Source organism: Lepidochelys kempii, chromosome 1 (assembly GCF_965140265.1).
Source record: "Lepidochelys kempii isolate rLepKem1 chromosome 1, rLepKem1.hap2, whole genome shotgun sequence".
Classification (NCBI taxonomy): Eukaryota; Metazoa; Chordata; order Testudines; family Cheloniidae; genus Lepidochelys; species Lepidochelys kempii.
The window spans coordinates 238,824,511-238,840,670 of NC_133256.1; the positions used below are offsets into that span (position 1 = coordinate 238,824,511).

Below are 16,160 nucleotides of genomic sequence, written 5' to 3' on the forward strand. Positions count from 1 at the left end.
GAAAGATAAGGAACAGCTCTAAAATGTTACTGGGTATGGTGGGAATGTAATATATGGGCGTACACTGGAAGGCTGCCTGGCTCCTCTCTCAAGCCAAGGTCAAGCAACCAGTTAGGAGGGACAAGGGGGACAGTGGGGGAGGCACAAGACACACTAAAAGCCAAAGAAAGGCCTGGCTTTGGACAGGACACAACCTCACTCCTTACCCCTCCCAGGGGATACAAAAGAGGTGGTACCAAGCCCCCAGACTCAAGACCCTCCAAAATGGAACATGACCATAAATTGTAAGGGGTGAGACCAGGGGCGTACACTGCAGGTATATTTGGGCCTGTTAGGAGGAGGTGGGAATGGGGACATGGGTAAAGGCTCTGCGGCATCAGAGCTATGGGCATGCTTGCTTGAAACGAACCCCAATAAACATTGCATTGCCTGCACTTCGGACTTCTGGTCTTCTGCTTTCTGTCTGCATGACAAGAACCAGGGGAAAGGGTGAAGGGAAAGCCCCTAACATGACAGAGTGGAACTTTCTCTTATAATGCAGCTCCCCATTTTTCTTAGTTTATCTCTGCATTAAGAAGATAAATTGGAAGTTATCTGAATTCTCCCAGACGGACACTTTGTACGGAATAATCCTGCATTTGCTGGGAAATGGGCTGGATTATTATTGTTGAACTACTACTAATGTCCTCAGCCCTCTACCAAGCATCATGATGGGGATAATGTAGCAGATCTTTTCTGTCTGTGATTCATAGAAGACGGTAGCTGAGCAAGACAAAGATGGGCATGAGACAAAGTTAAAGGGCTTATTTTTCTTCTTCCTCGGTTCCTTTTCTGAGATAGCAGAAACCCACAGTGCGTAATTTTGTGCTTCTTACTTTTATATTAATGTGAAACAAAGCGCACTAAGGAAAATGCTGTAAACGGGGAGGAAAAGGCCATGACTCTTACGCTTGGGAATAACCCGGGATGTTTTCTCAGATAATTCCTGCACTGATCTACTGAAAGCACACAGCATTTTGTTCTCTGGAGGCAATGATTTAAATGTGCAAACATTTCAGCAAACAACAAAAATTTCTGGCTGGGGCAATTATCCTTGGAAGACACTAATAGTCATTCTCTTTTCACAGCCTATTGGCTCATGCTCCTACTCAGCAGAGGCAATGTGAAGGTTGATGTTCATACAGACAACATTTGAAAGCCAGATGTATGAAGTTTGGGGGAGAAAATTAACTTTTAACTCTACTGAAATACTGAGTGTGTCACTGATGGTCTATGTATATTTAATCCTGCCTCAGAGAGCACGGACAAACTAAGGGTATGTCTACACTACGGAATAAGGTCAAATTTATAGAAGTTGTTTTTTTAGAAACCGGTTTTATATATTTGAGTGTGTGTGTCCCCACAGAAAATGCTCTAAGTGCATTAAGTGCATTAACTCGGTGGAGTGCTTCCACAGTACCGAGGCTAGAGTCGACTTCCGGAGCGTTGCACTGTGGATAGCTATCCCACAGTTCCTGCAGTCTCCGCTGCCCATTGGAATTCTGGGTTGAGATCCCAATGCCTGATGGGGCTAAAACATTGTCGCGGGTGGTTCTGGGTACATATCGTCAGGCCCCTCTTCCCTCCCTCCCTTCGTGAAAGCAAGGGCAGACAATCGTTTCGCGCCTTTTTTCCGGAGTTACCTGTGCAGACGCCATACCACGGCAAGCCTGGAGCCCGCTCAGGTAACCGTCACCGTATGTCTCCTGGGTGCTGGCAGACACGGTACGGCATTGCTACACTGTAGCAGCAACCCATTGCCTTCTGGCAGCAGACGGTGCAGTACGACTGGTAGCCATCCTCGTCGTGTCCGAGGTGCTCCTGGCCACGTCGTCTGGGAGCGCCTGGGCAGACATGGGCGCAGGGACTAAATTTGGAGTGACTTGACCAGGTCATTCTCTTTAGTCCTGCAGTCAGTCCTATTGAACCGTCTTATGGTGAGCAGGCAGGCGATACGGTCATACTGTACCATCTGTACCATAGCAGTCATACTGTACCATCTTCTGCCGGGCAGGCAAGAGATGAGGATGGCTACCAGTCGTATTGTACCATCTTCTGCCGGGCAGGCAAGAGATGAGGATGGCTAGCAGTCGTACTGTACCATCTTCTGCCGAGCAGCCATGAGATGTGGATGGCATTCAGTCCTTCTGCACCGTCTGCTGCCAGCCAAAGATGTAAAAGATAGATGGAGTGGATCAAAACAAGAAATAGACCAGATTTGTTTTGTACTCATTTGCCTCCTGCCCCGTCTAGGGGACTCATTCCTCTAGGTCACACTGCAGTCACCCACAGCGAAGGTGCAGCGAGGTAAATCTAGCCATGTATCAATCAGAGGCCAGGCTAACCTCCTTGTTCCAATAAGAACAATAACTTAGGTGCACCATTTCTTATTGGAACCCTCCGTGAAGTCCTGCCTGAAATACTCCTGGATGTAAAGCCACCCCCTTTGTTGATTTTAGCTCCCTGAAGCCAACCCTGTAAGCCATGTCGTCAGTCGCCCCTCCCTCCGTCAGAGCAACGGCAGACAATCGTTCCGCGCCTTTTTTCTGTGCGGACACCATACCAAGGCAAGCATGGAGGCCGCTCAGCTCACTTTGGCAATTAGGAGCACATTAAACACCACACGCATTATCCAGCAGTATATGCAGCACCAGAACCTGGCAAAGCGATAACGGGCAAGGAGGCAACATCAGCACGGTCAGCACACAATTCGATGGTATTGGCCTCCGGGAGCTATCCCAGAGTGCTCCATTGTGACCGCTCTGGACAGCACTCTGGGTCTTTAATCCAGCACAAAGGGGTTGGAGTGGGGGTGAGGGTCTCATTCTTCTCTTCCAGGCATGGAATACTATCCTGGAATTCCTTCCTTTATCAATTAAAACTATAAGGAGAATAGTTAGAAGAATGTGTGTGTTAATGTCCCAGCTTGGGGTCATATTTTCCCAGTAATGTGATAAACAACTTCAGTGCCAAAGAGAGAATGAATTTCAAAGAGTTCTTTGTCCCCTTTCCAGCTTTAGGAAAGAGGAGACCTTAATTCCTCTTTGCAGCTGTTTTTCCAGCAGTGATCAGATTAAATTTTAGCTCCTTCCCTCCCACCCACCCCCACCCACCCCGCTCCCCACGAGCGTGTGCATTACAAAAACTGACTAATCTTTGAGCCTTGTATTAAGCAATGCAGAATATCTCCCAGCTTGGTTTGTGTTGCATTTTTGACCCCTTTGGAGACTGCAGTTATAGGCTTGGTTACTCTATCAGTCTCCATGCCTCAGTAAATAAAAGTAATATTCAGTCAGGGGCTGCATTTGCTCACTGGCTTATGCAGAAGTATAGCAACATTTCAAGCTTCACAAAAGAACCAGCATAAACCATTCAGTGGAGGACAATGGAGCTCTGCAAAGATGCATCTGTGAAAATGAATGATGGGCACAGAATTCCTGTGGTCGGATTTGGTACCTATGCCCCCGATACAGTGAGTAAACCTTTTATAGATTATTCCAGAGTAGGAAATTTGTGTTTGTTGTATGAAGTTTGGTGCTGTGCATGAAAATGAGTGACTGACAGCACTAAGATCTAGATAGTGAGGATAGGCACTGTACAGTTTCCTCCACAGAGCTCTCCAACCCGGCATGCAGCACTTTCTGCGGTTCCAACAATGGGCCCCATGCAGTTCTGCAGTGCACTTCATCTCTGACTTGCCATCAGGTTAGCTGTTCCATTCATGGACCCACAGCCTCTCTGCAACACACATCAGTCCTGACCTGCTGCTTGCTTTGCTATTCCAGTTCTTTCCTCATTTAACTGTCAATTGTTCTATACCGGGTAGTTTTTATACACTTGTTCTCTATTGTGTTGTATCTTCTAAGTGCCTGTAAGTTCACAACTGCAGCTCCTATTGCTGTTTTGGGGAGTCCATTCCACACCTGAATTCCACATGCTGTGCTTAAAGGCATGTCTACATGACTTTCAGAGCTTTAATTTATGCTCCATTTTTTTTCACCCTCTTACTCTCTTGAGTAATTTTGTGTCATCCTCTCTGGGCCATTCAAAATGTTATGCACTTCAATCAGGACATGTGCCCTCAGCACTACCCTGTATTTCAGGAACATCCCTCCAACGATAATACTAAGCTGATGACAGATGAGTGTCCCTTTTGAGTGAGGAGGGAGAAGAAGTTGGTGATCTTATTTGTAACTTACTTACTGCTCAGAGTCTGCCAGCAGCAGCTGTTATTTTTCTTCTCTCTCACTCTCTGATTGTGTAGCTACATGTAAATACATGTTCTGTGCCAGATAAACAATAAATGTGCTGACACCATTCAAAACTGTATTTGCTTCATGGGGTGAGCAAACAAAGACTGACCTTGAAAAGAATAGGGGACTTAGGTAATGGGATACAAAGCCTTTTATCTCTTTGTCACTCCCGGGTTCAGAGTCCACCCAAATTAGTAGTGACTAAAAATCACGATATTGTACTTACAGCTCTCTCGCCCATAGATCCCAAGCACTTTGCAATGGAAGGTAAGTATCACTATCCTAATTCTATACATGGGGAAACTGAAGAAAAGAACTTGCCCAAGACCCAAATCTTAAAATCAAATGAGCGTGGGCAGGCTCTTGAGCCCATGCAAAATCCCTTTGATGTCACACTCACTCATGTACAGGTTACCATCTTTCAGTTTCCCAAAAAGAGGACACTGCCTTGGGAGTGGGGGGAGCTGCAGGGGGATACAGCTGGGGGGTGCTGGAGGGATATGTGTGTACTGTGGTGGGGTATTTGGGGGGGGTGCTGGAGGGATGTGTGTACTGGGAGCATAGGTGCTGAAACTAGGGTACTGGCTTGAAGTGGTTTCCATCATATACAGGGTTACAGTTTGGTTCAATGGCTCTCAGCACCCCCTCTATACAAATTGTTCCAGTACCCCTGTCTGGGAGGAGGTACTTGGGGTGTGTGAGAGGAGGGTTTTTGTGGGTGGCAGAGGGATCTGTGTATTGGGAGTGGTATTTGAGGGGTGCTGGAGGCGGTGTGTGTACTGGAGGGGGTATTTGGGGGGTGCTGGAGGGGCGTGTGTACTGGAGGGGGTATTTGGGTGGGGCTCAAGGGGGCACCTGCGGCCTCACCTTGAGGTGGGGAGCATTGTTGCTCCCTGTCACGGTGGCAGGGCAGCTGGCACAGGTCCAAGACGTGGTGCCAGCCATCAGTCAGCGCCCCCCTGCTTCTCCTCCTTCCCAGGTCTGGGAGTGGGGGCCTACATGGACAGAATCTGGCAGATGCAGCTGCAGAGGAGGGACCAATCAGGGAACAGAGACAGCTCTTTCTGAGCTTGCAACACCTGCTCCACAAAAATCCTGGACATTTTATCTTATTTGAAAAGTTCACCTATCAGGGGACTGCGTGGGTCAAACCTTTTGCTCCTTACTCGATTGTTATTCAGTCCTTCAGGACGAACTTTCATTGACTCAGATAAATAAGGACCTGAGACATTGATTCGTTGTGCAGATTATCAGCATTCCAATGGTTTAACTTGTGATACTCTCTGATGAATCAAAGGTTACTGAAATCAATGGAGGTTGCACTGGTGTAAATGAGGTCAGAACTTGCCCCCTCACTTTTAGGTGATTAGTGACTAAAAGTGTGGTTCTAGTTTGAAAAGGGATTCTGTAAAAATTACAGCGTGGTTCCATATTATTGTCTTTCAAGTGATTTCAGGATTAAATGTGGTCAATTTACAACTAAAAAATGTATTTTCTGACTCCTAGGGCTGTGAAATTGACATTCAACAAGAGAGGCAAGCTGTGTTGTTTTCTTCTTATGTATCATCATCAGTAAAAGGATCGTGAAGGCCAAATTCTGGTTTCAGTGACACCTGTGCCATCCCGTTATCTTTAATAGATTGGCCTATAGAATTTAATAGGGATGAAAGTAATAAGATTTTTTAGCAATTAAATAGAGTTCTTTAAATGGTGTCTAAAAGCTTATTGAATGTAATAGAAATGTATCACTTTTCTGAAACATTTTTAAACCAATGTGAGACTTTATTAGAGAATTACATCTGTTCTATAGAATGTGTAGATTGGTTTAAAAATTCTGTAGAACTATGGTCATTGTCTATTAAATTCTATAGGACTTTTCCATAATGGCAAATTTACTTTTTTCACTAACGTAAGCAGAGGTGAGTGTGAATACACACAGAGAAAGCGTCTGAGTAAGAAGGTGACATTTTTACACGGTCACTTTTGATACTGGAACCACACTTTAAAATATCATCCGTAAGCCAGACATGTTTGAGGCTTTCTGTTTTTAATTCATAGGTTCCAAAAAGTAAGTGTGAGGAGGCTGTAAAGGTGGCCATTGAAGTTGGCTACCGCCATATAGATGGAGCCTATTTCTATGAGAATGAGGAAGAGGTTGGGCGAGCCATTCAAGAGAAGATTGCAGATGGAACGGTCAAAAGAGAGGACATATTTTACACAGGAAAGGTAATTTTGTTCTAAATCCCATCACTCGTTCTCTGCTTCTTTCTATGCTGCCTTTCGGCAGCAAGAAAACAGTGACTTTAGTGAAGGGGTTAGTACAAGTTGTAGCAGGCTGACAGGAATTGCCTGAAACACCCCTCTTGTTACCAGGTGCTAATCCCATGGGAAAAGTGTTAAATGCATTTAGTGCCAGCTGGAGCTTTAGCAGGCATGGTGCCTATATACAGTTACCAGATGAAAACTATATTTTACTGAAGTTAAGGGAGAGTACGTGTTAGTAACCTAAGGGTAAAAGCATTAGAAGGGATGCTGTAATTATCCCCAAGCCAATCATACAGACCAGGTGACAGAGATTTAAAGTTACACTTGAAAGAAATCCAAATATGGTAAGCTATGGAAATACACAGGTTAGGCACCTAAACGATCTTAACTCTGGTAACTGTAACTATGCGTGCAATAGCCATATAATTAGGATTGGTGCGTTATTTGTGGTCCGAGACTGGATTAAATTGATTTTGAAAGACACATTAGTTGTTTCCAATTTCTACCCTCATGGTGCCCGTAGAGGACAGAGTTCCTGTATGAATGTTCACTTTTTCGTGCTGCAGGGTATGATGATGCAACATTAATTAAATGTTGGGCACACATAGACTTTGTATATTATTAAAATTAAAATTTGGATAAAATAATGCATAATATACTGTAGATACCATAAAGAAAAGGAGTACTTGTGGCACCTTAGAGACTAACCAATTTATTTGAGCATGAGCTTTCGTGAGCTACAGCTCACTTCATCGGATGCATACCGTGGATACTGCAGCAGACTTTATATACACACACTCTGTGTGTATATAAAGTCTGCTGCAGTATCCACGGTATGCATCCGATGAAGTGAGCTGTAGCTCACGAAAGCTCATGCTCAAATAAATTGGTTAGTCTCTAAGGTGCCACAAGTACTCCTTTTCTTTTTGCGAATACAGACTAACATGGCTGTTACTCTGAAACCTGTAGATACCATGACATTTCATGCCTGAGATATAGCAGAATAAAGTTATTTGGGGAATCAGCCTTGTGAACCTATGATTCTGATGGCACTTATTCTCTTTTCACTCTTTACAGCTTTGGAGCACCTTTAACGCTCCTGAGATGGTCCAATCAGCCCTGAAAAAGTCACTGAAGAGCCTGCAGTTTGACTACATTGATCTCTATATTATTCATACACCCCTATCTTTAAAGGTAAAAAAAAAAGTTCTGGCTGAACACAGGAGAATCTCGTCCCCACTGTTCCCCTTTTGCTTTAAGACAGACCAAATGTTAACTGCTTGATTCAGAGACATTGCTGTAAGGAGCAAAGGGCTTTACAATACCAAACAATTTCCCTATGTATATTTCTTCCAGATCAGATGTAAAATGGGCTTTCATTTATATTAGGGATGCAGAGGTAATCAAGGAAACTGATGGACTGAACATCCATCAGGTTTCAGAAAGAACTTTGCACTTAATAATAAAGGTTAAATGTGCTGTGAATATTGAGTTACTGACATGCCACAATAGCTTCATATATTTCCAGAATTTCTCCAGAAAGCAATTCACATCAAGTGTCATACCGAAGGGGAGGTTTATCTGATTATATTGTTTCTTTTGTTTTTAAGCCTGGAGATGATTTATGCCCGGTGGATGAAAATGGAAAATTGATTTTTGATAACGTAGACCTTTGTGCCACATGGGAGGTGGGTATCATGTACAAGTATAACATGAAAACACCTATGCAAAACTGTAATGAAAACTTACCAGGCCAGGCACAAAATCTACTTACCCATGAGTGTATGAGAAAACAAAAAATCAGATCTCTATTTCAGGGCATAAGCTAAATTCTAAGAGGGGTTTAGGAAGAAACTTTTCCTGGAGGTGGGTTATTTCATAGCTGTCCATTGTGGATTTCTTTTATCTTCCTCTAAAGCAGCTGGTAGAGGTCACTCTTGGAACAGGACAAAGTGGGCCACTGGTTTGCTCCAGTATGGTAGTTCCTATGATCCTACTCACCTGCAGAAAAATATTACTCACCTGGGAGAATGGAAGCATGGAATATTGTAAAGCAGAAACAGTCAGTAAGCGGGCCGTGGGCCAAAACTGGGCAGCTAGATGCTTTTGAACAGACCCTGGAATCGTTTTATTTACTTACTATCATTGTTAACATTACAGAGTGAAAAATGTTTCGCTGGAGTCTGGACCTTGACTGTACCTTGACCAAGAAATTTTAACCTTGACAAAAAAATAATTGACCACCCTTTTTGTAAGGCTATGTTAAGATACAAGGCAGTTCTGTTATTAGTCCAGTAATGATGACTAAGGTGTGTTGACAGGGTCCCTCCTGATGCTGTTTTTATAAAAGAAACAAAGAGCTTCACTAAACACAAATGTTACTGCTTATCTCCCTTCTGGGGGAAAGAAGCTATGCCAATATTAAGCACCCTTATATCAGTATAACAGCATCCACACCAGGGGGTTTACTTGTACAAATGTTTTGGTTAAAAAAAAACCCAAACCCCTAACTGAGATAGTTATACCTGGTACAAAACCATGTGTAGACCAGGCCTAAAAATTACATGGTCTCAGGCTGCCATGGAAACCTCCTGGAGGAAAGAGGGGGAGGGGCAAGAAAGAAAATGGAGGAAGAATTAACCTTGATTTTCTTAGCTTTTTTCTTTACTATTGTATCTGTTTTGTTGCTGTAAAGGGGGATGTACACCACCTATACTTAGGGTGTTCAATCCTCAGGCCCTTTTCCAGCTACTTTGCACTGCTCCGGCAAACCAGCAGGCAAACCATAGTTCATCAAAACTCACGTTGTCGTCACGTGAGAGGCCTGGGACTAGAGCTAGGTAAATGACAGATCTTTCCATTTGGAAAATTCCAAAAAAAGGGGGGAAAATGGCTCAGGTTGAACTGAAGCTTTCCAGAGTTTTCTGTGAATTGAAAAAGTCCATTTTGATCTGTTCCAAAGCAGGGATTCTCCCTTGGCCTCCCACAACCCAGGTGAGTTCCCTAACCACTAGGCTAAACGTTCTAAAGGGGGTGGCTGCTAGAGTTAACACCTGGCTGGTATTTGGCCAACCTGGCCAGGTTTTTTTATGGATTTGCCAGTTGCCAGAAAAATCATTTAATCCGCCGGGTTTTTTTATGTGGGTCTAAAGATTTGCATTATCATCACAATACACTGGGATATCTGATGTTAAAAGTTTCTGTGTCCAGCTAAAATGCTTCAGTGTTCCCACTTGCACAGTTTAAGCGACAACAGATCAAAACTGTTGAAAGTACAACAGCTGCCTGCCCAGTGCCCTCCAACACACAAGTGCACCGCGCATATGAGCGAGAGAGGGTTTCAGTCAAGCGAGCGTGAGGAGACGTACAATGTTATCAGTCTTGTCTATATGTGTTATCTCTCTAGATACGATGAGTGGCTGTCAGGGGGAGTTGCGGAGCTGCCTTGTGGGGTGTGTGTGCTGGGGTTTTTTCATTTCTAAGAAGGTAACCCTAATGGCCGCATCACCATCATCACAATTCCCTCTCCTCCTCTCCATTTTGTGAATTGCCAAAACTATTCATGTCCAGTTCTCGAATAGTTTTGGGTTGATTGAAATTACCTTTTTTGTCAAGTAAACTATTTGTCTGAAAAATGCCTCCCAGCTGTATCCAGGACTGATGACACAGGAGGGTTCTAGGTCAGAACTGAAATGCCCAGGTTTCCCAACTCTCACAGGTTTATTGTGAGTCTCATGATATTTGCTATTTTTCTTAAAACACAACTCCTGGGATGCTGCTGTTGTGTGCAAATCTCAGCTTTCATTTAAACAAAACAAGTAACTTTCTAAACCACGATGAGTTTGGAGAGAAGCTTCTAAACATGACTCAGGTAAACCCTAAAGGTTCAAAAACCAAAAGGTAAATAAAAAGAGCCCCTCCTTTTTTAAGTCTCATGGTTTTTTAACCAGTCTCATGATATTTTAGGGCCTGATTCGTGCTTTTTGAACACTTGGGGTTGGCAATACTGAGTGTACTAACAGATCTCTGTAGGGAAGTAATGCAATGACAGCAAAAAAACAAAACAGTCTCTAGTCTGTGCTAGTAGGCGCCAGTCCCTCAAGCTGCATTGTGCAGACACTCATGCTATAGGCAGCAGTGACAATGGACCTGACCATATTTTCTTTCCCAGGCCATGGAGGCATGTAAAGATGCAGGCTTGGTGAAGTCCATTGGAGTGTCCAACTTCAACCGCAGACAGCTGGAGATGATCCTGAACAAACCTGGACTCAAGTACAAACCTGTCTGCAACCAGGTAACACTCTGAGCTTCAGCTAAAATGAAGGCCCAGAAAGGTTCGCTGTGACTCCATAAAGAGAACTGGAAAACAAGAGTCATGCAGCAGAGCCTGGGAGAGAGAGAAGGGCTAGAGGACAACCCAAGCCAAGTGGGGCAAAGCCAGGTCACTCTGCACTTTGCTGTGCTTCTCCTTTCTCCTGGAAACACTGATTCAGATAGTAATGAAATTCCATAGAAATCAGACTGTATTTTAAGGGAAAGTATAAGAAAATCTACTCCTGTCTTGGGGGCTTTCTTCTCTGGAAAAAACTCTTGTTTTTAGCCAAGCTTCAATGAGGCTTCCAATATTAAGTGTGCAATTATATTTCAGCTGCTTAACTGCAGGCACATTTCTTTTCGCCTACAACGGTACCCTTTTAAATATCGAGCTGATTTGCAGGTGCAGTCAGGTATTTAGATTTCTCAGGACATGCAGTTACAGGCACCAATAAATATGCCTGCCTTGAACTACGGTCACCGCACTGAAGGCCATTTTGGACATGTAGGATAGAGATAATGGGGCGGGTTGTGTGACCGTCACTGTTTGTACAATCGGAAATCTCCATTTTTCTAATGCTTCAGGTTGAATGTCATCCTTACCTCAACCAAAGAAAATTGCTGGAGTTCTGCAAATCCAAAAATATTGTGCTGGTGGCTTTTAGTGCCTTGGGATCTCACAGAGAGGAGAGATGGTAAGGAAAGAAGCTGACAGTTGAGTCTCATTACTAAAAGAATGCATCTGATTTTCCACTACCTTGATCTTGTGTGGTCATGTACATGGTTGGAAAGCGGGCATAGCATGCTAACAAATTGGCATGGCTGTGTTTTGCACCCATTTGGCACAGATATAAATGACCACACAAGGAGACAGGCAGTGGAGAATTTGGCCTAATATGTTTGCTAAATATCTGATGATAAATAAGTATTGCTTCCAACAGGCTCAGCTCTCACTGATCCCGAGATCAGAAACACTCACTCTGTGTCTGTATTCCCTTGCAGGGTGGATCAAAGCACTCCACTTCTGCTAGAGGATCCAGTACTGAACGCTCTGGCCAAAAAATACAGCCGAAGCCCAGCTCTAGTAGCCCTGCGCTACCAGCTGCAGCGTGGTGTCGTGGTCCTTGCCAAGAGCTTCACCAGAAAGCGTATTGAAGACAACTTCAAGGTAAAGCGGTGGAAAGGAGAAATACCATTAGAAACACTCGCAAGTTTGAAAATAGTGGATATAAAATACCACTTTTAGTTCCTGCCCTACGTGGACATGGCCTCTCAAGTTGAGGACTGACGGCACCTCCATGCATATAGCCAAACTCCTTAGGACAGGGACTGTCATTTGCCCTGTGTTTGTACAGTCCCTCGCACAATTCAAGCCCAGGTTGGTTAAGGCCACTGGGTGCTACTGCAATATAAAGGTTGCATAGTTATAAAGGGACATTTCAGAGAGAGATTTGTTGGACAAAGGCCAAAGTGTTATCCTGTACATGTTTCTCATCACCAAGTGAACCTATAAGCAACTCAGGCAACACAAATTAATTCATGCAAAGAGGTTTTGTCTGGAATTTCTCTGCTAATCTAGAGCCAAATTCTGAGGTCTTTACTTAGTTTCTGTTCAGTTGTTCAGTTCAATTGTTACTCAATCCTGACTTGGGCAAAACTCACATCGTCCTCAGTAAGTAACGATTGGGTGAGAACTTCAGTATCTGGCCTTTGATGCACATGCAGACACTCTTCTAGCAGCAGTGTGCTGGGCCCATAACCCAGAGGGTAGTGCAGGGGTCGGCAACCTATGGCACGCGTGCCAAAGACAGCACGCGAGCCAATTTTTAAGGACACGCTGCTGTCTGCCTACCCTGGCAGACAGCAGCGTGCCATTAAAAATCCTGCCCTGCCTGGCCCGCTCTTCTCCACCCTCCGCCCACCGCTCTCTCCTTGCAGGCAGGCAAGCTTCCCCCTCCCCCCCCCGCCTCTTCCCCCAGCGTGCTGGGTTCCTGCCCCTCCTCCTCTCGATCAGCTGACAGCCCTTGCTATGGAGGGGAGAGGTAAAAGCGGACCCACAGCGTGCTCTCTGCTCCGGGGACCTTGGGGAAGGGGGTGGAATTGGCATATCCCCTCCAGCCCCCTGCCGTGAGCCGCTCAGGGCAGGGGGCTGGGAGCACCCCAGCCCTCTGTCCTGACCCCTGCACCCCCTCACACCCCAGCCCTCTGCCCTGACCCCCCCACACCCCAGCCCTGACTCTGGCACCCCCCACACATACCCAGCCACCCCACACCCCATGCCCTGACTCTTGCACCCCCCACATCCCCATCCCCACTCTGAGCACCAAACGGGAGCTCCTGCACACACCCACACCCCACACCCATTCCCACCTGCACCCCTCACACCAAATGGAAGCTGCCCAGGTAAGCTCTCCACACCCAAACCTCCTGCCCCAACCCTGAGCCCCCTCCCTCATTCTAGCTCCTGGCCAGACCCTGCACCCCAACCCCCAGCCTGCTCCTTCACCCCCAGCCTGTGCTTAGCGCACTCCCACCCTCAGCTCAGTGCAGAGAGAGGAAGAGAATGGGTAGAACCAGGGAGAAGGTAGGTACCTACTCTATGTGGACAGGGCCGGGACCCCGGACCAGCAGCGGGCTGACAGGGGCTGGCAGCCGGGACCTGGCTGGCAGGAGCCTGCGGACAGAACCCCAGACTGGCAGTGGGCTGAGCGGCAGCAGGCTGAGCTGCTCAGCCCATTGCTGGTCTGGGGTCCTGGCAGCCGGCCCCACTCCGCCCACTGCCGGTCTGGGGTTCTAGCTGCCAGCCCCTTGCCAGCCAGGGTCCCGGCCACCGGCCCCGCTCAGCCCGCTGCTGCCTAGGTGAACAGAACCCAAAGCCAGCAGTGGGCTGAGCAGGCCAGGGGAGTAAGATCAGTATTTTAATTTAATATGAAGCTTCTTAATCATTTTGAAAACCTTGTTTACATACGACAACAGTTTAGTTATATAATGTATAGACTTATAGAGAGAGACCTTCTAAAAAACATTCAGATGTATTACTGGCATACAAAACCTTAAATGAAAGTGAATAAATGAAGACTCGGCCCACCACTTCTAAAAGGTTGCCGACCCCTGGGTTAGTGGATTGAAATCATCCTCTACTAGGTTGCATTTGGGAGAGGGAGTTGGTCCAGTAGCTGGGGCACTGGACTAGGCTGTGGAAGTTGCAGGTTCCATTCCCTACTCTGCCATGGACTTCCTTCGGCAAGTCAGTTACTCTCTCTCTCTCTCTGCCTGAGTGTTGTTTTCCATTATAAATGTGGATGATGATTGAGATGCTTCCCTACCTCCTAGTGGTGTTGTGAGTATAAACACAATAAAGATTGGAAAGTGCTTTGAAATCTACTGATGAAAAATGCTATATAAGAAATAGGTATTAATTATTATTATTATTATTATTTCAGTGACTGACACTCTCAATGACAAGCATGTTAGAACGAATGAAATCCCTTCCTGCTTTATGAAGGGCCAATTTGGTCCATCCCATAGGCAAATCTGATGATTAGCATTTTTTTCTCTGATAGGTGTTTGACTTCCAGTTGACAGAGGAGGACATGAAAGCCATTGATAGCCTGAACCAAAACCTTCGCTATGACCTGTGTCAACAGTGAGTTGCAGTACTTGGGTTTTAAGAATTTTTAAGTGTGCGGAAATCAACTATAGGCCATACAGCCGGACAAAAGACAGATTGTGCTAGTCTCACAGCACTGTCAGGTTTGATACCTTCCTGCAGGTCCTGCAATGCAGCAGGCAGTGGAAATTTGGAATCTAAGACTCACCATCAGTTTTTTGCTCCCTAGACAGCACAGACTAGAAAGTTCTTGGAGTGGCTTTCAGTAATTGCTGTGGTCGGACGCTGAAAAGATCTCACTGGCAGGAAGCTCTTCCTGACAGTCAGACCTGTCTTCATCATCCTATTAATTCCGGTTATATCCTTTTATACAGATATTAAATAATCCTTGATGATTATCATAAGTGTTGCATAGTTTGCATAATGCAAATATGGATGTCACATCTTAACTGCTTGCAGTTTGCATGGGGATATTTCATGGAAATTAAACAGCTGTTATCTGCATTTTGTTTTTTAGATTTTTGGACCATCCTGAGTATCCATTTGCTGATGACTATTAAAGAGGATCCATTTGCAATTCCTGTGTTGTTAGCAACTAGTAATAATGCTCTATACTTAGGGCCAATTCTAGAGGGAAAATACCATTTATAACACTGTTGCCATCACCTTCTCTACTGTGTAATTTAACCTACACGGTAAGGAGATAAATCTCATCCTTACAATGACTTGCCTTCTTGCTTTTGATAAAGCTGAGCGGGAAAAGGGGTATTTTGAATATAGTTATCAGTTCCTGCCCCGATCTTTCATAAATATTTTGTCTTCATTCTGAGCTGCTAGAACTTAATCCCTTGGAATGAACCGTGCCTCCTGAAAATCTCAGCCAAGCTAGTATGTAAAAACTTAGTGACTAACCAAATATTAGGTGGTGGTATAGCCTTGTTAATTCCAGGATTTTAAGTAGACAAGGTGAGTGAGGTATTATCTATTATTGGATCAGTTTCTGTAAGTCAATGAGACAAGCTTTTGAGTTACACATAGCCTATGCAACCTGAAGGAGAGCTCTGTGTAAGCTCAAAAGCTTGTCTCTTTCACCAACAGAAGTTGGCCCTATAAAAGATATTACCTCACCCCCCTTGTCTCTCAAACATCAGGTACTCATTTGTGGCTCAGTCCTGGAGCACTCCCATGGGAGTGGAGGATGCTCAGGTTTGGTGTCAGCTAGCATCTCACTGAACTCATCAGGCACAAATTTTCACTTAACACAATCCTCTGCCCTCACAACAAAGATGTCCCAGTATCTGTCAAACTAAATGAAGAGGAAATAGAAGCTCTGAGCTCCATTTAGAGACATGTTTAGCATATTTCATTTGACTCCATCATAGTAATAAAAGCTCTCACTACACCCATTTCTTTTGCTTTTCCTCCATTTCTTTTATATGCTGACAAGAAGGGGCTTGGTCACACTGGGTTTAAAGCAATCTGCAATTCTCAGGGAAGCAGCTGGCTGGCTCTGCTGCCCTCTGGTGGCTACCAGGAAATTCTGACATAGGAAACAGGTTTCAGAGTGGTAGCCGTGTTAGTCTGTATCAGCAAAAACAACTAGGAGTCCTTGTGGCACCTTAGAGACTAACAAAACTATTTGGGCATAAGCTTTCGTGGGCTAAAACCCACTTCATCAG

At 44.9% G+C, this 16,160-nt stretch overlaps 1 protein-coding gene across 2 annotated transcripts; it reads left to right on the top strand.

Moving 5' to 3' along the window:
• The first annotated feature begins 3,224 nt into the window (after nt 1–3,224).
• On the top strand, nt 3,225–15,887 carry LOC140901197 (prostaglandin-E(2) 9-reductase-like). 2 transcript variants are annotated; one of them, XM_073319605.1, is made up of 10 exons: nt 3,225–3,511; nt 6,351–6,518; nt 7,635–7,751; nt 8,168–8,245; nt 10,729–10,851; nt 11,457–11,566; nt 11,874–12,039; nt 14,435–14,517; nt 14,999–15,016; nt 15,754–15,887. In XM_073319605.1, exons 1-10 carry the CDS (start codon nt 3,425–3,427, stop codon nt 15,824–15,826), a joined length of 1,023 nt encoding a protein of 340 aa, XP_073175706.1. In that variant the 5' UTR covers nt 3,225–3,424; the 3' UTR covers nt 15,827–15,887. The 2 variants fall into 2 exon arrangements, with proteins under 2 accessions (XP_073175706.1, XP_073175716.1); XM_073319615.1 differs by lacking the exon at nt 6,351–6,518.
• Nucleotides 15,888–16,160: the final 273 nt, after the last annotated feature.